Here is a 22,379-nt window from a genome sequence, read left to right on the forward strand (position 1 = left end):
CTCTGTCCAAGTGCAGCAAACACCATTTTTTCACCATTTTTTCCTCCTCATCACTAACCGTACCTTCTACCAGCCAGACGAATGGACAGAAACACACGCACAGAGACATATAGACACAGAGGTCCGTCGAGCGCCAGCTGTGCAGCTGTGTGGTCAGCTCTCCTTTCAGTCCCCCTCAAGGTCAGTGGAGACGCGGGATTTGACAGACTTTCATCAAAGGAAGTGACCAGCTGCTGTCCTTGCCGCTTCTGCCCTGAGCTCCTGCTCGTGGAGCTGCACACAAGCCAAGCTCTCAGGACCGCTCAGGGCTTCTACAAGCCAGCCTACCCTCCAGGGGTCAGGGTCACTATCTTTATTAGAGCACATATGTCCTCACAGAGTCATTTTGTGCTGATGAAGGAGGCATGAGGAGGAATATTAAGCTCTGTAAACACTTCATGTTGGAAACAAGTGGTGACGGCGAGGGGCAGAGCATGTGAGTTGCTCATGATGAGCAGAAGCCTGGTCCCCCTTTATCCCCTCTCTGTGGACCTGACCTGAAGCTGCACCCCTTTCTCACTTCCTACGAGCAGTTGCCAAGGAAAGGGTTCTGAAAGCACGGGGGAAAGAGAAGAAATTACAATAAGGAAGGTCCTTTCTCTATTTTCTGCCATTTTTTCCTGCAGTTCCATAGTTTGTTTTTGTACAAAAAAAAAAAAAAAAAAGGCTTCTGTCTGCCAAGATTTTACTTATCACATAAGAAAGTCTTCTACACTTTTTGAATTGGCTGAAAAACCGGTATCAAAGAGTCCAAGGCCCATTAATCTAAATTGCTGTTAACAGAGAAGAATAAAAGGCACTTTCTAAAATCTGCAAATGAGTATAACATACAAAATTACAGATTAAATGCTTGGAGAAAAAAATTTTAAGTTGTCGGTTTGGAACAAGCATGTTTAAAGGGAAATAGAAATATTACTTCTGTTTTAAAATCATGTTTTAAATTGAAGAGAAAAAAGAAAGGTATGTACTTAGACACAATGGAAAGGGGGGAAAATCTGAGTCTATCTCAGATTGGTCGTCATTAAATTTAATTCAATAAAATTTCCCAAGGAGGGATCAGCTCCATAGACAGGCTATTTTAAACACCTTTGCAGAAAGCCTTATACCTCAATCTGAACCACCAAGTCATTTCTTCCCCATGGAAAAAGGAACAGTTCTCAAATTTAGACCCGAATTCTCAACAGATACGATTGGTAGGAAAGAGGTCATCTTACTTTCCAGTCTCTCCCATTTAAATTTATTATCTGGTACTCCAATAGTAAAAATAAAACGAAGGGCCTATTATATTGATAGTCTTGATTTTGCATCGCCACCCAGGATAAGAAAGTCATAATAATGTAATAACACTTTAAATTTACACTCTGCATATCTCTATAGAACTAATGGAGCTTTACAAGGCAATTTTTAAATCCAATTAATCCCATCATCAATCCTGACAGGTAAGTCCCTGAGAGAACAGGGTTCCGTAGGGCCTTTCCCACTCACCAGGTGATGAAATGTTGTAGAGGAAGAAGACCAAGATTTATTGCATGCCTCCTATATGCCAGGCTCTGAACTCAGCTCTTTGCATTTTTCTGTCATTTAATCCTTGAGTCACCAATATGTGTTTGACATTTGGGGATAGATTATAAAGACTCCCACAGTTCACCATCATCCCTATACAGAAGAAGAGTCTGGTTCCCCATCCTTTGAATCTGGTTGGCCATTCTACTTTCCTTGGCCAATGGAATGTTAGTAAATGGGATGTAAGCAGAGGTTTCAAAAAGGTGTATGCACTGAGGCTTCTTAGAGCATTATTACTATGTAAACAGACCTTGACCAGCAGTAAGAGAAATTATGGCCTGGTCACCTGTGTCACATCTGACCCCCTCACATGCGTGAAGCCACCCGGGATTAGCCAGCAACTGCCAACCTGTCAGCCGACCTCACACACATGTACAAACCCAACTGAGATTAGCCAGCTCAGCCTAAACCACAAGAACCTATCTACCTATATCAATGGTTTTTCACCCACGACATTATGAAACAAATAATCAATACAGCTTTCCTACACCCATTTTACAAAACAGAACACTTGGGCTCAGAAAGATTTAGTAATTTGCCCAAGGTCTTCAAATTCAGGATGTTCTGGTTGCAATGCACATAACAGAATCCATACCATGGGAAGAAAAGTTGGCCAAACTCCATGTGTTAAGCTTGAAAAAGAAAATATTTAAACATTAAGGTGGTCCTTGAAGATTCGGAAAACAGTTGAAAAGAAGACAAAATTGGCCTCTATTTTGGGTTGATTCAGCAGGGCCAAGGAATAGAAACTTTCAAAAACGCACAACTTAAGTCAAAAAGAGAAAAAAACGTGATAACATCCAGAGTGATTTACCATAGAATATTTGAACACAGAAGGAAATACTTTAGAGGTTCAATGACAAGCTCAGAGCAGCATTTTCCTTTTTGGGGCTGAAGTTGGCTGCAGGACAAGAAAGTTTCCCTTCCGGACTCTGGGGTTCTAGAGAGACATGATGCCTCAGACCTTTTCTGGGTGTCTGCACAATCCAAAGTCATTGTGGGTAAAGCCCCTGACTCTTGAAATGAAATTTGGCCAAAATGAAAATACACATCACACCTGATGTGGTAGTTTGCCCAGAATGGCTTGGCACCCAGTTCCTTTGTTCTTTCTGCAGTGGTGACTTCGATATTGTACAGGTCACATCTGGCCACATATCAAAAGAAAAGCTGGGTTGATGTCTTGGTCCTTGCAAGCATAGAAGAACCTTGTAAACTCCGCTCCGATCCTCACCGGTTGCAGAAATGTACTTCCTGCCATCAAAGGGGGCTGCATTGTTAGGCTTGATCCCCCAATTTCTTCCCTCTATACCCATTCAGCATGGGTTTCTGCAAATCAGATGTCTCCGGACTTACCTCAGTGTGGATGGATTTGGGCTCGTCTCTCAGGAGGAAGGCAGTAGTCAGCCTGACCTGACTCTGGCACTCTATTTTTCATAGAAGGCCTCTGTGTGCTACTTAATGAACACTACTCAGTGATGCGGTTTCAGTGACTGGGTGATCTACAGATCTTTTATGTTTGCTTGTGTGACTATAGAATTCTGTGTTATACACAGTCTTAATTTTTGTTGAGGAAGAATTATACAATGATTCAAAACAATTCTAATTGTCAAGCATAAACCCGATGATATATTAAACAAATAAAACACACCTCCCTGGTCTTTGTCGAGGATTTTGATTTTTTTAAAAAAGAGAGCCACGGGGCGCCTGGGTGGCTCAGTCAGTTAAGCGTCTGCCTTCAGCTCAGGTCATGATCTCAGGGTCCTGGGATCGAGCCCCACGTCGGGCTCCCTGCTCAGCGGGGAGTCTGCTCCTCCCTCTGCCTGCTGCTCTCTGTCTCTGACGAATAAATAAATAAAATCTTTAAAAAACACGGAAACAAAAAAGAGAGCCACATGACTACAGAGAAACTCCTTTAGGTAAAAATAACAGTCACTTGGAGTATTGTTTTCTTTCTATTGGCTCCTGGTTTATGGAGGATTCCCACACCTACAGAAATCTTGTTGAGGTATGATGCAGTCCCTCAGAGGGCTTGGAGTTACCTTCCAATTAGTATGTTCAACTCTTTATTCTTTGAAAGTTGCTTCCTTAAAGAAAGAAATTTGCCTTTGGCCGGAAGAATCAACCGCATCACTTGAACTCCTTTGGATGAAGTGTTCGTTTTGTTTTTTTCTGGACTCTGTCTGTCCATGGCCCTAGGCATCTTCTGTGGATTTTGACTTGTGTTTCTGCTCGTGGCTGCTTGATTGAGCTGGTTATGATGGCATTAAGGGAGTTTGCGGGGAGCCCCCCACACACACACACACATGCACCATATCCTTCTGTTACGATCATCAACATATAAGCCAGATAACGTTTTGGGAGGAAGCTAGAACAAAGCTCTCAAAGTGGCTCAGAGGAGAGTGCTCTGTTCCCCCGGGAACCTGATCTTCTCCACTCCTCTCGGTGGGGTTCCTACAGACCCCACCCCTACCCCAGATGTATATAGACCAATGAGGTAGCAGCTAAAAGGGTATTACTTTTGGTGATGATAAACAGCATGGAGATTTACTTAGAAACTATATAATGGAACAAAAACATAATCCAAACAGTTTTCTATACTATTTTTAGTTACACATGGCCATAAAATAGCCATCACCACTCTTAGATTCTTGTTGGCGTCTCAGAGGCATGCTTCTCACATCTAGGTATGATAGCAGCAGGGCTTAGAACACTGTCATTTCTGTTTATTTCTGATGGTCTTTAACACCAGGAAGAAGCTGCTACTGAGTTCCTTCCCTAGGTGACTGTCATTTACACCTGGTGGCTCATGACTTCTCCAGTTTTCTTCCACGACAGCTAGAGTCTCTTCATCAGTGGCTCTCCCTAAACCAGAGCCCCACACCCCGTTCTTCTTATCCTTCTTCTCGGGCTCAAAGTAGAGACCTGCACACTTCACGCTATGGCATCCGCATCTCTCCCGAGAGAGATATGGATTGGTCCAGCTCCGAGGTCAGGAGCAGCATGTGAGAAGAGGGAAGGAGAGGAAGCCATTCAAGTGTCAGCAGGAAGTTCCAGCTTTAGAAAGAAAAGGGCAAGTGGATGATAAAAGTGACAGGAAGTGAAAAATGAGTGTCTGTCTCAGTGACTCTCTCAGTCCAAAGGAAGGAAATTCTATACACATGCTGTCCTTAGCTCAGTTTGACCTTGTACCAGGATACTTGGTAAGTGGAGATTAAAATCAAGGCCTGTCCCTCACCAAGCCTTGCATAGCCTTGCTTTCCCAGAAGGAAATACTTCTTCAAAGTTGCCACTCCAACTCATACACACCCATAGAAACACTCGCACTTATACTCACCTGGAACTGAAGACCTACAGGAAGAAGTGGACTGGGAGCTACTTGACCATGACCGGGTCAAGGTCAGGAGGTGAACCTGGCCTGTGTTCAGCTTGGACCATCCCATGGCATGCACTGGAGGGTGGGGGAAAGAAAAATGCAGGCTGTGGTCACTGGATGCCCAGAACAGGGTGTAGCTGTTCAAGGACACACATGGGAAAAAAGTAAAAGTATCTCAGCATGTTTGGTTCCAACAAGTTTGATGCTACAAAGTGGGCAGGAACAATGGACAAGCATTCATCACCACCTAGAGAAGCAGGAAAGCCGGCACGATACACTATTTTTCATCACATTAGCAAATATCCCAAAAACAGCATTCAAAGCTTGTGAGGAAGGGCAAGGTGAGATCCTTGCATGTATAGAAAGAAAAATTTGTAATGACCCAAATATCTAACATTAGTAAAAAAACAATTTCCTCTATTTCGGTTGAGTATTTAACACATCAAAATTATTTTACAAAGCACTTTTAAAGCCTAAAACAATATTAAGTGAAAAAAGGTGAAGTTCTAACAATAACTAGAACAAATGACCTGAAGGAAATACAGCAAAATGTAAATGATAGTTCTCCCTGGAGGATGGGATTATGGGAGGCTTTCTTTCCTTGATACTTCATATTTCCTACAACAAACCTATATTACTCTTCATATTAAATAAAAAAGAAAACTTGTCAGAGTGAAAGCTTCATGGCCTGGTGATGGGTGGCCTGGTGGCTTAGTTAGCCGGATGGCAGTGCTGATGGGGCTGTGGTGGGTGAGGCGTGTGGCTAAGCATGCATGGGACCCTCTTGGACCCAGTTATGCCCGAATGGAAGTTTAGTTCTGAGCAGTGTGGCTGCTGGCAGAAGCCCATCGTGCTCATGATGGTTACACCTAAAACTGTCCTCAAGAGCAGATCACAAGGGGATCTTGTTAAAATGGAGCCTCTGACTCAGAATGTCTGGGGAGAGCCTGAGATTCTGCATTTCTATTAAGCTTCTAGGTGACAAGATGCTGCCCAGGTAAGGACCACTTCTGAGGGACATGACTCTAGGGCTGTTTTCTCAAACCTAAGCGTTCAAGGAACTCCCTTGGACTCTTCGTTAGACACACATGGCTGGGCCCACACCCAGACACTCCAACTCTTTAGGTGTGGGCAGGAATGGGTAATCTGCATTTCTGACAAGCTCTCAGGGATGATGTGATCCACAGACCACATTTCAGGGGGCACCCTGCAATCCTTTTTGTCTGGCACCTCGCACCCCAAAAATGTCCAAAAACCAGAAGCAGCAGCAGCAGCACTTGGAAGTCTTCAAAACTGCGAATTACCAGACCTCCAGAACTACATTCTGCATTTGCACAGGACCCTGAGTGATTTTATGCACCTTAGAGTTTGGCACACTCTGATCTGGAGTAGAACACCAGAGCCGAGTGAGAGCATTTTCCAAATGATCAGCTGGCATCCTGTCCATCCCAGCTTTCCTCTCTGGGTGAATGAGGCACTCTCCCGCGACAAGCTGAGCCACTTCCTGCCCTCCCCATCATAGTCATACAACTGATGACCTGCCCACAAGGGATAGCTTCTGCCCTCCGCTCATTTCTTCGAGTGATGCTGACTGCGTCCCTTGGAAAAAACGTCTTGGTCGCTTTGGAATCCTTAAATCAATCCCTTAAATTAGAACTCTTTGCCTAGACAAGTGGAGGTGACAAGTGGAAGAGACTTTACAAGTAGGGGAGACCATACATGAATTCAACAAGGAGTTCCGGGAGCAGCTAGAAACTTAACCTATTGACTGCTGGAAGGAATGAAAGACTGCTAAGACTCTTAGTTGTGGGACTTCAGGATGGAGAGTGAAGGAGGTAGTTCTTGTGTTTGGGTATCTTCAAAGCAATGCTGTGTTATAAAGGATAGTGTCACTTCACTGGAATGATTTCCCTTGAAAAACATCCTAGCCTTATATCTTTTCAATGTACCCCAACTTTGGGGGGGAATCCCTTTTCCCAGGAAGGTAGCCTATTGGAAAATGGTGTTTTATTTATAGGAGACATTTATTTGCTAAGGTACTTTCCTTAGCCCTCTTTGCTTGAATTTAAATGCAGTGTATGTTGTCATATTTCCTACTAGTTGAAGGTGTTTATCTGTTATTTTATTTTTAATCTGACAGGAGAGTGGGGAGGGAAGCTATTCACCAGTGGCTATTTGAAGTTTAGCGATTGCCCGGAAAGGAAAAAAAACCCAACTTCTAATGTTATTTTTGAGCAGTGAATATTTTTCACTCTGCTAAGAAATTACTGCAATTTGACACATGAAATCTAAGGCATAGATAAGTGTGATCTTGAAAAATTGTCTTTTTTGGGCTTGATGGTAACATAAAATAATTATGTCAATCCTAGAGGAATTTCCTCATTGTTTAGTGAGAATTCATCCTGTGTAGCAGAAACCCATACAACACTTTCTCTGCAGTGTTATCATAGGAAAACAGGGCTAACTGTTAGAAATAATTAGGGGGGGCACACCTGCCAATGGGACAAAGCAAATCATGCTTGTCACTTCTCGAAAGAAAGGCTTTAAATTTTAGGATGAATTACACAGCCTGACATACTTAATATTCTGCCTTTTTTTTAATAAAAGGTATAGAATTACCTAATTAGTGTTCTTTTTTTATTTTATTTTGGAGAAGAATCCACGTGTCCTGTATGTAATATTGAACAAATTTGTATAACTATATATATTTTAAGTTTCACTTACAAATAGAAATAGTAGGCACAAATCTTTGAATTTAACTCTCCCATGCAAATGACTGATGGTCAGGGTCACTGTATGAGCTGGCATTCTCCAAAGGTGACGTAATAATGGTTTTTGATCGTGCACCACTGGATCTCAGAGCAGAAGTGAACGATGAAGAACAAGCTTTGAGGACTGTCTCTCTGCTTCCTGGACATGAAGGTAAAGGACACAGTGTCCCCTTTTAACTCTGAGACCTTTGATGGAGAGTGGTGTCTGTGAGTGTGGTGGGAAGGGTCATTTCAGGCTAGGTTTTTCCAATTGCTAAGAGGTTTTATTTTAGTTTAGTTTTAGTTTTTTTATTGGAGAATAATGACACACAGTGCTACATTTGTTTTGGGTGTACAACACAGTGATTCAACTTCTATACAATTGCTCTGCTCACCACAAATGTAGCTACGGTCTGTCACCGCACTGTGCCATTACAACATCATTGACTAGAATCCCTAAGTGGGGCCTTTTATTCCTGCGACTTATTCATTCCATGACTGGAAACCTGTACCTCCCACTCTCCTTCACCCAACTTTGCCCATCCCTCCGCACCCCTCCCCTCTGGTAACCATCAGTTTGTTGTCCGTATTTATGGGTCAAATTCTGCTTTTTTGTTTATTCCTGTGTTTTGTTGTTTATAGATTTCATATATGGCAACCTAAGTGGCCATTGATAGACAAATGGATAAGAAAGATGTCTCACACACACACACACACACACACACAGGAATATTATTGGCCATAAAAAGGGCAAGTTCTTGCCATTTTTGACATCCTGGATGGACTTGGTATTAAGCTAAATGAAATTACTGAGAAAAGATAGATTTTTGTCTAGTTTTTCCATGTAGCATCAGTACTTAGGAAATTCAGCTCCCTACATTTTGGCTAGAACCTGGCTTCATGATAAAGGAAGCAGTCCGTGGGTATTTTCATGTGACAGGCCTGAAAAGCAGACATCTGAATCTTGCCTTGGCTCTTTGAACAGTGATCTAAATTCCTAATGGCCCCCAAGCACCAGGACAAGGACATCTCACAAACTGCTCATCTGTTCTCATTTGTATTATTAACTCCATTCCTTTTGGAAATAATGTCTGAGAAAATCTCAAGCCTTCCACTTCCTATTAAATGTACTTAGGAAGTGTCCCTGTGCAACTGAAGAAACAGATTCCAGAAAACTGCTGATGTGTGGGTAGAGACCCAGTCAGGAACCCCATGATGGTCTTACAAAGATGGGACCTTATGGAGTTGTTGGGTTTTATTTTCTGAGACAGAAAGAGGAATAAAAATATTCCATTTAACTTTTGTAACTTCAGAAAAATACATCAAACAAATAAAGCAAAATATTTCAATGCAATTCACGCCTATATGGTGATCAATGAAGAGGACAATAACGAGAGGGGCACAAAAAGGAAAAATGTGGAGAAACACTCAGACCCAGACAGGGAAAGATGAAGGCAGACACACAGAAAAGTGGGATTGACAAAACTGACTCCTAGAGAAACAAACAAAACTTGATTTAATTTAGGCCCGGTGACGAAAGCACAGACGCGAGAGTCTTCTCTCTCCATCACTGCAAAAAAGAAAGGACTCTACCCAGGTGTTTGCAAAGCTGACACCACTAGCTCTCTCAGACCTCTGAGAACCCAGTCACTGTGGGCGTCAGCTGCAAGACTGTTGGTACCAGAACGGATAGGGTGCTAAATTTTGAACGCACTATCAAAAAGAAGTTGTTACTGGGGTGTTGGGTGGTTTGGTCGGTTAAGCATCTGCCTTCAGCTCAGGTCATGATCCCAGAGTCCTGGGATTGAGGCCCAAGTTGAGCTCCTTGCTCGGTGGGGAGTCTGCACCTCCCTTTCCCTCTACCCCTCCCCTTTGCTCATGCTCTCTCACTCTCTCTCTCCCTCAAAAAAATAAAATCTTTACCAAAAAAATGAGTTGTATTAGACTTTGTGTTGATAAAAAGAGAACTTCGACACTGTCATGGCACTAGCACACATATGTAAAGAAATTTGGGCCAAACGAAGATCTTTTGTTCTTTCAAGTGGCCTTTTACGTTCATTTTCTGGAGGATCCAGAGCCTCCAGTTTCTGTGAAAAATTAAGTAACCACGCGTGCCCAATTTGCCTAGAACTCAAGTCAAGACATTTCAGGCAGGATTCCCTCAAAAAGGAATTTCAATAGTTTGCCTACGCAAAGAGTGCATTTTTCTGCTGTGAAGGCATTTTTACAACCAGGATATGTTTGGCTTAGTCCCAGCCTCCTAGGTGCTTGGAAGGCCCAAGGCTCCCAAGTGTTCCCAGGGCAGACGTGCCTCTGGTCCTGCCTGTTGACTAGCCCACGTGACCAGTCTGCTCTTCCATATTCAAAATAGAAGCCCAGCACTTATTTTTCCTCCATGATGTCTTTTCTCCTTTAAGCTCCAGAATGTTCTCATTGAGAGATGGATTCCTCCAACTTAGATTTGAACTCCTTTTAAACTGCAACCAACACGAGAAGGAATTTCCTGAGTGCAGGCCTTGTGAGGGATCCAGGTGTGAGGAAACCCTGTGTGTCCCCTGCTTGACTTTTGCCTGTTGCCCTTCTCTATTGCAACTCTGCACTTGGGCCCAGCTTTCTCCAGGACGCCAGAGTGCCTGAGTTTCTGAGCAGGGCCACAGTCCTCCTGACTCAGTTCCAGATTTTAAGACCTGCCTACTGCGTTAGGAAAAGGAACTTTCAGAGACCAGAGAGCTCATTAAAAGCAGTGACTCTGCAGGCTCGGCTGTGACAAGTCGGGCCGGTGAGAGGGTGGAAGGAGGCAAGAGCGGCCCTGTAGCCTTGAGGATGAGCCCATAAGGAGGAACAGGAGGGTCAGTCTGTGGGGCAGGCAGCCCATGAAGGCCTTCAGCAGCTTTCTGGGGAGACACAGCTGAAATTTCGGTGTGGAAGAACACATCGGCTTCTCTTACTTCTCCCCCCCAACCCTGGCTGGTTGGGTATGATACTGCATCTGTCCGAGTCTCTACCCAGTAATCTGTAAAATGGGGATACTGATCTGGCCCCTCAGCCCACCCGCCCAGCCACCGAGGGTCACACAGAACTTTAAAATCGCCAGTCGAGTATCAGCCTGCATGTTTCTGTGGTGAGAAAAGTTCTAAGAGATGACTCGGCTTCGAATATGAAATGTGATGTTTCCTAATTGGCGGGGGGATGTTCTGGGCTATGGTGGCAGACACGAGAATTGGGACAGAGAGCAGGGGCAATGTAGGGGAGCCCAGCAGAACTGGACTCCTGACAAGTTACAGCTGTTCGTCTGTGTTTCTGTCCCGATTAACATTCTACTGCTCCTGTGTTAATGGTGGCCCAGGGTGTCAGATTAATCAAAGAGGAAATCATTTTTCTTTCAATCGCACTTACAACCATTATTTATATTATTGAAATTAATCAATCCCTATTGGTGGCCTTTACTACTTTTAAAGACAAAGAATCTCCATTCCCTTCCAGAGCTGGGAGGCGGGAATGTTCCCCTCACAATGTAATGGAAGAAGAAAAGTTGTGTGCTTATTAAATTTTTAACATGCTTTTTCTGTGTAGAGCAATATGTGATTTATTTTCTTCTATTTTCTTGGCTTAGACTTTTTTAATAGACCTGCATCCCAGATATCAGTCACTCCCCCACATCGGCACCAGATTGTGGTGTGCCAAGGACACTTGCTAATATGATGCGACCATTCTCATTAGGGGGTATAGGGACTGTGGACAGACCAAGGTGTCCAATCCCACTACAGAAGTCTTTGCATATAAATTGCAGAGGCACCCACACTGTTCTCTGCTAGTTTAAATGCATAGCACTTTTTTCCTTAGCACAAGAGAAAATGGTCAGTATAACAATGTGGTGAAAATCTTATTCACATTTAAGCAAAACGACTCCATGATGGGGGATTTCGACAAACCTTCCAGTGTGCAAGTCTTTTTAGACATATATTTACTTCTAGTATTCTCTTTTATTCTTTTTGTTTGCTCGACCCGGAAGTTGTTAAGAGATGCATAATAAGGTAGAAGGAGCAGGAGTTAGGGCATCAGAAAGAGGAGCATATGAATGCAGGTGGGCCACTCTCTGGGCTACATGGCACAGGGGACATCCAGGTTGGCTTTGTGGTAGGATCGCACGGGGTGCTGAGGCAAGGCAACCAACTCCTCCTGATGAGCTTGGGACTTTTTCAGTGTTGGCACTCTCAGTCCCTTGCTGAGACCACACTGTCAAGCCTGGGAAAGCAGGGAAGGCTGGTCACTGCACAAAAGGTGGAATTCCAGGAAAAGCAGTGGATGAATGTGCGGACTATATTCACTCCAAAGTCTTCCAGCTTGGGGATTGCTGGGGGGAGCAGGTCAATGGCAGGTGGGGGATAAACCTGGGGTGGTCAATGGCCATGGGGAACAGAGAGAGGCAGGGCAGTTGTGCCTGTTGGCACCTTCCTCCGGTCATGTGTGGAAGGTGCATGGGAAGGCCAGGCTGGTTCAGGTAAGTCAGGATGGTGTTACCTTAAATGAAGCTCCAGAAGCCTCAGTGAGACAAAGATGATTTCCATTAGAATGTTCTGGGGAACAAAAAACAAAACCCTCTAAAATCAACTTAAACCACAGCTGGGATTGGATTGATTGTCCCACGTCGGGAAAATTGTGGCTGATGGACGCTCTGGCTTCGTTTCACCTGTGGGGTCCTCCTAGTTTGTCCTCCTGCTGGTCTCGGCCTCCTGGGTACCTAAACAGCCAGGATGCTACAGCTGGCTCAGGCCTCTGCCCCTCTGCCCCATCCCCAGGAGGAATGAACATCCCCACAGTGGCTCACTCTTAAGAGCAAGGACAATTCTCCCAATTTGGGGCCCAAAAAAACTTTCCCTGAGTCCTTCAGCAATTTCTGAACCAGTGTTAGTGTCTGGGTTCTTGGATGACCAAGGGGCAGGTGGAGGGGCAGAAACCTGAACAGAACTAGGCCCTCTGAGAAGGACAAAGAGGTACTAACTTGGCAACTCCCAGACAAAAAGGAGTACAGGGGAAGAATGGAGGACATCAGCCATCATTTGGAAAGCCGACCTGTGGAGTTCTGGCTACACCTTGACATTTCAGCTGGGCTTGGCAACCTTGTGCAACGAGTCAGTTCTGGGCTCGGGCATTGCCAGCCCTTCACCCAGGCCCTTTCCTGGGGCCTTCTTGGGTAAGATTTACCTCCCAGAATCTGTCTATGCAGGAAGCCCTTCAAAAGAGGAGATAGAAGGCTAACCTGTATGGGGACCAGTGAAGAGGTGTGTCTCCCCTCCCAACCATGTCACACAGAGGGTGCTCAGACCGTACTCATGCAACCCACACACGGCCCACCCTGAGGCCAGAAACAGAGGCCTGGGAATCCCTGCATATTTCACAAAAGCTCAGAGGCAAACTCTCTAATGTTCTGTACAGGGCCCTTCAGGCTCTCAATGCTTCACTTGTAGCCTCAAGATCGGAAGCTCTTATCAGGAAGAATACAGGCTCCTGGTAGCAAGATGGGTGTCTCATCTAGATGTGTTTGTTCACTTCCCTCCCAGTACAGATTTTTCTAGAAATCTCTCACCCAGCCCCCAGGCCCTAGATCCCAGCTTGTCCACCCACTGCTGTAGTAGTGTTGAGTCTCTGCCACCAGTAGGAGGTGACATTAGACCAGCTGGACCAAACCTACCCAGAAAAAAATCTTCCCTGCCCATGGCTGGGAATCTTTGTGAATAAAGACCAAGCCCCAGATCAGGACTAGTCCTACCCAGGAGGCTCTCTCTAGTCCCCATAATGGGATGAGGGCTGACGGAGGCTTCTGTGCATACCGTCATCGAATTTCTCATTATGTTGAAATATTCTCTACCCTTCTCATCAACCAGGAGGTTTCAAGGACTGGTCTCAGGCCTAGCACTGTGGCTGAAATTTAGCAGAGTCTCAGGGTTTTGAATTGAACCATCGATAGATATCAAATACTGCATTCATGAATGTTAGACTGTCATCTACTCAGTTCCCTGGCTTTCTTTTCTGTTGAGAATATGAAATATCTACTGAAAATTAGATCAACCGAAAGATCATTAATAGCCTTGTGAAACAATTTATCCTTTGTCCATCCACATATGCCCAGGCACCGTGGGCCTTTCAGCCTTAGCCTCAGGTTCAGTTTATTAACTGTACATATAAAAGGATTTCTTGGCTCTTGGATCTTATTTGACTTTAAAGTCCTTCCTAGGATTCCTAGCAGAGCAAAATACATTTTCCTGTGTTTTTTTTTTCTTGGAACATGTCATATTTTGCTGTGAAGCCAAGAGCTTCCTTGAGATTGTTGATGATCTAGGGCTGACACCTGGAAGCATTTCTCTGCTTCCCCTTCAGAACACGGTATCTCTGCTGGATAAATCCACTTCCTATCCTTGCATCAGCTCTGCTCTAAAACACGACTGTTCACAGAACAGCATTGTCTAAAGTCTCCCAAATCTGGTGCATCTGCCATCACAATTGCAAGCAATTCTGCCCTGATTGCTATAACCTAGAAGACCATGATTTTTGCTGTACAGGGAGAAGCTAATGAGATGGAGAGCTTTCTCGGATGTGAACCTGCTGGCCCACTGCCTAATGCGCTATGCCAGGGACTTCTGGGAGCCCACCTCCTGGATTGCCGATGTGCCTGGTTGCAGCAGAACATGCTGATGTGTCTATTGATTGCAATCGGATGGAAGTGGACTGTAAAATAGAGCAGCAGGTGAATGGAGCCCCTGCAGGGAAGCAACTAAACGGTTCCTCCCAGCACACTCTATATTAACATTATTGCTAGAATAGACTTCTCAATAACAGGGCAGTTATTTGCCCAGAGTGCACATTAGGAACACTGTGCAACTATACCAGGCGGGGAGAGTGAGAGTCACTGGTCTAGATGCAGCTTTCCGCTCGCAGGCACGAGGAGCAAAGCTTCGGGCTTGGGAACCAGTGTTATTCTTAGAAACTATTCCCCTCGTGGCAGCTGGTTCCATAGTCGTTAATGTTATATCGGTGAGTCCAGATTGTGGGAGGAGCGGGTGACAAGTCCTTCACTGAATTTTTCTTTCTAGTTCAAAGTGGAGGGGATCAAAAAAAAAGGAGAAAAGATACTGGCGATTTGTCTCTCTGTAAGATCCGAACACTGACAAAAGGAAAGAAGGAATAGCAAGAGCTTGGACAGACAGCCTGAGGGATCTTCAGAAAGGATTAGAAGCTTCTAAAAGCAAATTCCCACCAGGCTGTCCTTGAAAGAGGCAAGCAGGATAAAGAGCTGATAGTGGTCAGAATCATGATATTTGATATTTGACCTGCTTTTAATAATGACGGAGACAGGTTTTTCTGGGCATGATGCTTCTTAGCTAGAAATTGAGCCCCACACAAAACATGTCTGGGGCATCATCAAAGCTAGAAGCGCACTGGTCGAAATGTGTATACTTAGTTTGATGGGGCCATAACCAGTTTTTGAGCCTGTGCTTTGTGTAAGATGCTGAGCTGGGGATGATTGGGGTTGCTTCTCTGTGTCCTGCCGAGGATCTTAGGATCAGACAGAGGGCTGACCCTTTGACACTTGGAGGATGACACTAACACAGTGACAGAAAATAACTCATAGATGGCAAGATGGCAGGTAGTAAAGGCACAGAGAGTGGAGTAAGGGCTTTTTAGTAGGCCTCCTCTGTCCCCTTGTGCTTGGCAGCCACAGGCAACGTAGCTGGCCACAGGATGCCCTCCATGAGGCACTAAAATCTATCACTCTGACATAGACCAAAATCCTTTACCGGAAATAAAATCCTGCTGGCTTCTGTTATCAGGCGAACCTGTAGAAACAATAAATGTTTGTTGTATGAACCAGTGAATCATTAATCCTTCACTCCTACGTCCAATGGGGAACTGCTCCAAATACTGGCCTTGCTCTCACTCACTGACCCCACGTTTACTCATTTGAAGGGAAGTTGGGGGGGAATTCAGGGAGATCGATACTAGAGTCAGCTCCATCAGCTTGGGAGAGCTGGTTAAATATGCATGAATTCTGTAAGGCAGTGGTATAGTTTTGGTACCTTGTAACTGGCCAGAAAGGGCATATTGTGCCATGGAAACCCACAAAGCTGCACACCAGGGTTATCTTACCTTATAGCGTATTTCTCTGGGCCTGTTTGCAGCACATCACTGGTTCAGCCACTTAGCTTCTCAAAACCTGTTTCCTCATTTGTTATTCTAGGTAATGACGCTGCTTCCACAAGTTTGTTGGGAGAGAAAATGCGAGAAAATGCATGTCGCGCATGTAGTCCCGTGGCCAGCACGTGGGCAGACGGCACTAAATTGTAACACGTTGGTCTATGAATATGAAGGAGCTCACCCTTTCCCACAGTCTAACGACTGCTCAGAGCATCGTGATTTTCAAGCACCTTGTCCTCCCCAGAGGGAAATAAAATACCACTATTCCAGTGGATCCGTGCCATCTCCTGGGACTGGCCAAGTTTGGGAAGCCTCCCCAACTCTGAACAGACCACATGGATAATTCCCATGATCAGGACTGGCAGCCAGAGAGTTCCCATCAGCAGAACTGAAGAAATAAATGAATCACTGAGTTCTTTGAAGTCTTAGGAAGTTCAGCCACTACTAATTCTCTGACTGATCAACAGGAAAAACCTATAATGTGCCCTTTTATAAGAAATTGGGTGGGTCTCTGCTCTGCTGATCTCCTCCGACATACTGTGTCTGTGTCTCCCTTTGACTCCAGGGGCATCAGCCACTCTGATGGAGCCTTTCCGGTACAAAACCCCCCACTGTTCTGTCAAGTGCCGCTATTTTTCACGATGTGTGAATTAATTGTCTTGGAGGGGACATTCATGTTCCTTATCCTTTTACTAGTACAAAATTCACACAACCCGCTATAGAAAATTAGGAAATGGCCTTCATTTTAAGATAATTGGCATTTGTACTTTAAGTTTTTTCAAATACGTCAAGATAAGTCTACTTCAGCAGTTGGATAAGTAGGAGAAAAAGAAGCAAGGGCCAGTTACTTGCTGGTCAGTGAGCTTTCTAAGAGGGGGCAGGCACGGAGCTGCTAAATTTAAAGGCACGCATTTTGAGGATGAGACTATGTATTGAATTTTTTTCCAGCACCCTGGATGACAAAAGTGGTATCAGGCTATTTAAACCTTTTATACCTCTTCTTTGGTGAATTCTTCAGTGGAAGCAGCCTTCCTCAACGGGCACCCTGTTTCCAGAATGTAATGAAAACATGACCATTATTTTTATTCAGGAACACATTTTCCTTCAGAGACATCAGAAGACTGGATTCATTAAGGTAATCAGAGCCTGGAGGCAGTGATATTATATCTTCAAATATGCAGGTTCGTCAGCTAGGGTAACCCACTTTCGAATATTTGAATCTTCAACCCCACTGTCATCTTGGAAAACCAGGATGAGTCTTTTGAGGGCAAGAGTCATAGCAGCAGGGGAGAAAAAAACAAAGGCTCCAGGAAAAGAGTGTATCTGGATTTATTCAGAACAGCCAATGAGTTTGGGTTTGATTTGGTTGGATGTTTTCCTAGGTAATTCCTATGACGTGGTACTCAGGAATGTTAATGAATAAATAAGTGAATCATGAATGTTTCTTTGGATTGACCCACAAGCCTAGATAGTAAGTTTATTGTTGAACATTGTTAATGATAACCAAGCTCTGTGATGTCCCAGGGTCTTCTCATGGGACACACCTACTAATGGGGGACCCAATTCCAGGTCAAGGCACTGGGCTCTAGTCAACCACACCAGCTGCTCTGGGGCTAATTGTAGCCCCCATGCCAATGTGGAGCTTCTGTCTAAAGTTCCCTCCCCCTTTAATTTTCTTACATCCTTAAGTTCATTTTCTCCATACTCTCCCCCCGGAAATCTTCCTTTCCTTTTTGGCGAGGGTGACACTGATGACCAAAGAAGGAAGCCAACATAATCATCAATATCCCCCTGACGTTAGGGAGTTAGAAACAGTGTGTCACTCTTTTACTGGGTTTCGGTGATTAAAAAGATGAGACAACAGAGTTCAAGACTTGGCCATATCTAAGAAACCTTCAGAGGTCATTACTGGTAGGAGTGAGCCATGTGGCTTCACAAAGCCTACCTTTTGGTGAGATAAGACGAGCCATCATTGTGGGAGGCTGGGGACGCCCCAGTCTATGTTCTGGCTTCATGCAGAAGGTGATAGAACTTGATGTGTTAATATAATTGTACTATTAAGCAATGGGAAGTGAGTTTAGTGTAAGTTCTGTTATGTCAATAATACACACCTCAACTCTAAACAGCCAGGGTATTTTGAAAGGTAGTCCAGCAAAGCTAAGAGAGAAAATAATGTTGACTCTTTTTTTGCTGGACTGGGAATGTTTTTAATCTGAAAAATTAATTCACATAGTGACGACTTTATGAAGTAAAATAACTTTTACATTCACTTATGTCTGATCTATTTTATAACAGAGCCATACGTAATGACTTCTTATCAATTCTTCCATTTTTGATCCGTTTCCGTTTATTTTTATCACGGTTTATTATATTTTAGACTTCTCCCAGCATCTGTGATAGCCGGTGAGAAAGAGAATGAAAAATCTATTTTAAAAAAATTCAACGAGATGCAGAGCTGATAAGGCTGACTCACGATAACATCACGATAGTCCTCTATCCTTATGTCACGCCTTTCAAAAGGAGGTTGAAAAAATCTTTTAAAGCACAACTTAGTTCTTGGGGTATCTCTATTAAACAAGCATTATATTCCCTGATTAATAAATGAGGAATTAGGATTCAAAGTAGTTAAATAACGAGACATATCTTCTTACAGACTCATGTTCAAATGTCCAGGACCAAAAATCCCAGCGTACAAACTGTGCCACTTACACACACAGGCGCACACACATGAACACATATGTTCACATGCGCGCGCACACACACAAGAAGAAATGGAAGTTTTTGTTTTTCTGGAGTAAACAAAGTTGTTTATGTTTTTCACTCATTTTCCCAGAGTTCCCTTGTAGTTCTCTCTCCTTGTCCCTTCCTCACCCTCGTCTTCCGTCCTCCTGACATGCAGCGAAGCCATTCCCCCCACCCACCTTCCCCATAATGGCCTGATAAACAGATCCTCACAGAATCTAGGTTACAGCCCCATCAATAACAATGCCCACTGAGCGCCTGACACTCACTCAGCTAAAATCACCATCTCATTTTATGGATACAGAAATGAAAACCAAGGTCACCCAACTGCTAAGTTGCAGAGCCTTGGTTATTCAGTACTCTCACCTGGCCTTCAGACCCCTTTGAATGGAGCTGGATCATTTGTGAGACCGAACATTTGTTGAGCCCCTACCACTAAGCTCTGTATTTGGCACTGGGGATGCAGAATCCCCAAGGAACTCAACGGCCTCCCAGCCTCTATGGGGGAAATAGAGAGGAGGAGACAGAGTGCAACACATTAAGCTATAAACTAGACCTACACACCTGGTGTCAGGGGAATACATAATAAGGGAGCACCCAGCCCAGCCATGGTGGGGCCCTGGGAGCCTTCAGAGGCTGAGTCTTCAGGCTCCGTGGAAGAGGCCAGGTTGGTGAGGACATGTGGGGCTTGATCCCAGGACCCTGGTGTCATGACCTGAACTGAAGGCAAAGGTTTAACTGACTGAGCCACCCAGCCACCCTGGGGAAGGGTTGATTGATAGAACTTTGTACCTGGGGAAGTGAGAGGGTACAGGATCCAGGGCCCAGATGGACAAATTAGCCTTGGAGCGGGACGGGGTAATGTGACATCGGCCGGGGTCTGGGGAAGATCATCAGGACCCTGTTTTCCTTGCATCCGTATTGGTAACCAGCTGAGCAAGAGACACCAGAGACTCACACTTGATTTACACACTTGACTCACACTGGATTCAACTACATCTTAGCCTTAGTCAAGGCTAAGAACTTTCAAAGTAGTACTTCTCAACTGTGGCCGGGCATCACTGGGACATTTAGCATCACTTGGCTTTTTCTGAGAAATGCACATCCATGGGCTGCACCCCAGAACTGTTGAATCAGAACCTTTGGAGATGGGCCCCAGCCAGCTGGGTTCAAATCTTCCCCTGGAAGACTCTGATGTACCCTAAAGTTTGCCAACCACTGGGGTAGAGGACCTGGGAAGAAATAATGGAGTTTAAGGTCTTTAGAACTGGAGTCACCTGGCAATTGTTAGAAATGTTCCTGTTGGGGTGCCTGGGTGGCTCAGTCGTTAAGCATCTGCCTTCGGCTCAGGTCATGACCCCAGGGTCCTGGGATCGAGCCCCGCATCGAGCTCCCTGCTCAGCAGGAGGCCTGATTCTCCCTCTCTCACTCCCCCTGCTTGTGTTCCCTCTCTCACTGTGTCTCTCTCTGTCAAATAAATAAAATCTTAAAAAAAAAAAAAAGAAATGTTCCTGTTGTGGGTGGCTGACATGGAATCAAGACTCAGATCATTAGCGTTCAGGGGAGCTGGACGGTCGCTGAGGGAGAGCGAGCTCGCTCAGCTGAGGTGCTGTTTTTGATAGAGTTTAGGAGCCTCAGTACACGAGGGGCATAGGGAAGTAATATTAAATGACAGATACCGTGCACAGAGATTTTCTGAATGGAGCGTGCAGATAATTCTTTAGAAATAGCTTGGGGAGCAGGGGAATGCTGACCCTTCTTCTGAGTCCACACTGGCAGAACCTCTCATGTCACCCTCACTTGAAGAAATGACCACCTACTTGCCCAGTCATTAAAGAAAAAAATTACCTCTCTAGAACTTACCCAGGATGCAGAGTAGCTATCATCACTATCTAACACCGCCCCGTAGAAGCCTGGTGAATGATTGCCTCACCTAGTAAGATTCGGTAATAGGGACCGGTTTTTGAGATTTAGCTAAACTTTTGCTGTGGCTACAGAGCCATCTTGTGGTTCCGTGAGGTGTTTGTTACAAGGAAATGCACCGCACCAAACCTTTCTCAGCAAGTACGTCAACACTGCTGAGATGCAGCTGGAAAAAATCCTTGTCATCCGTGAAATCCATTCCTTCACAAAACAGCACACAAGCGTTTGAGGAACCCTTCTGAATGTGAATAATCTGGAAAGAGCAGGTAAAGGGGAAGACAAGAAGCTGAGCATCTCTCAAGTCCCACAGGGCTCCAGATGTGTGGGGACCTCACTCCCTCAGCAAACTATGTCAATGTCAAAGCAGCCCGAGACTGCCTGAGCATTTCTTTTTTTTTTTTTTAAAGATTTTACTTATTTATTCATGAGAGACAGAGGGAGAGAGAGAGAGAGGGAGAGAGAGAGAGAGAGAAGCAGAAGGAGAAGCAGGCTCCCAAGGAGCAGGGAGCCTGATGCGGGACTCGATCCCAGGACCCTGGGATCATGACCTGAGCCGAAGGCAGATGCTTAACCATCTGAGCCACCCAGGCGCCCTGCCTGAGAGCATTTCTTCAGAGGATTCGAGAGATTACATCAAGGTCCCCACAGCAGAGGAGATTGCTAAGGCTCTAGCTTCTACCAACAGCACCCCCGCGAACCTCGTTGCCCTCCCACATGCCCAGGAGCTGGAGCTTACTGAGGAAAAAGACAAGGGCTGTGGGAACGCCAGTGACCGCACCCGTTTTTGGTCTCCAGGATCTGAGAGTGATGATCCACCCAGCACTGAGGACGGTTCTTCTGAGACCTCAAATGACTATGTCAATATGGCAGGGTTGAATCTGGAGACCCTCCAAGGGAAGCAGCCCCAGATGGCTTTCCAGTGCTACAGAGATTATGAAAATATCCCATCAGCACTTACCAATGGAAACCAGCAGCAGGTGGAGGAAGAAGTGACCTCCTCAAACGCTCCTCAAAGAAGTGACCTCCTCAAACCATGTGGAAGGCCGGACGGATGGTCCAGGTACCCACATCCAATTTGTCATGCAGTCAGGGACGTTCCTGGCTCTAGGGGAACATGTGACCTGTCAGCCATCTGCACAGAGTGAGACTAGTCAGATAAAACATGGAGAAGAAATGTCAAATGACATTTCTAGCGACTATGAGAATGTGCTAGCTGCCAAGTCAGGAGACAGGGACTCCAAGCAGGGGCCAGACACATAGCTCCTTCCTGATGCATTGGGACCCAGGCACCCAGTTGGAGAGCTGTGTGGAGTAGTCTATTCTGCCGGATCCATGGCCACTATAGGGTGTGGTGAAGACCACTGACCATCCTTGTATTTCAGTGGGTTCGTTCAAGTAGACTACAAAGAGGCTGAGATACACAGAAGTTAAGGAACTAACAAAAGCCAACTTCTGAGAAAGCCAGAAAGGAATTCTTCTCAAGCATGGTGCTGTTATCTCTCATACTAACCTAAGAATGTTTGCTGAAACTGCCTTATAAGATGGTTAGTAGATTAAAAATTCGATAGTTCTTTTGTGCACAGTGGAAACATGAGGGGGTTTAAAATCATTACCTTTGTGAATACCAGCAGGATGCAAAGCGAGAATATGGGTTAGTTTGTAATCCAGGCAGAAGCCAAAAAGAAGAAAGAAGTCAGAGTTGGGGTGGGGCAGCAGTTTCCAGTTGAAAAAGAGTGTGGACAACCAAATGCTAGAGAAGATGTGGGACAGCAGAACGGCCATTCATTGCAAAGCAC

The 22,379-nt window shown here is 44.9% G+C and overlaps 1 protein-coding gene across 1 annotated transcript; it reads left to right on the top strand.

Moving 5' to 3' along the window:
• The first annotated feature begins 7,803 nt into the window (after positions 1 to 7,803).
• LOC114224717 (lymphocyte transmembrane adapter 1-like) lies at positions 7,804 to 21,843 on the top strand. Its single transcript, XM_088019398.1, has 4 exons — positions 7,804 to 7,897; positions 20,894 to 20,963; positions 21,185 to 21,585; positions 21,617 to 21,843. Exons 1-4 carry the CDS (start codon positions 7,804 to 7,806, stop codon positions 21,841 to 21,843), a joined length of 792 nt encoding a protein of 263 aa, XP_087875524.1.
• The last annotated feature ends 536 nt before the right edge of the window (positions 21,844 to 22,379 follow it).

Source organism: Eumetopias jubatus, unplaced genomic scaffold (assembly GCF_037043125.1).
Source record: "Eumetopias jubatus isolate StellerSeaLion01/CBP00866 unplaced genomic scaffold, mEumJub1_p1.0 scaffold_16, whole genome shotgun sequence".
Classification (NCBI taxonomy): Eukaryota; Metazoa; Chordata; class Mammalia; order Carnivora; family Otariidae; genus Eumetopias; species Eumetopias jubatus.

Coding starts and splice junctions, on each gene's coding strand:
- LOC114224717 (XM_088019398.1), top strand. CDS start 7,804: ATGGTTTTTGATCGTGCACCACTGGATCTCAGAGCAGAAGTGAACGAT. Junction 7,898..20,893: donor TCTGCTTCCTGGACATGAAG/GTAAAGGACACA, acceptor CAAGTCCCACAG/GGCTCCAGATGTGTGGGGAC. Junction 20,964..21,184: donor AAAGCAGCCCGAGACTGCCT/GAGCATTTCTTT, acceptor CGCCCTGCCTGA/GAGCATTTCTTCAGAGGATT.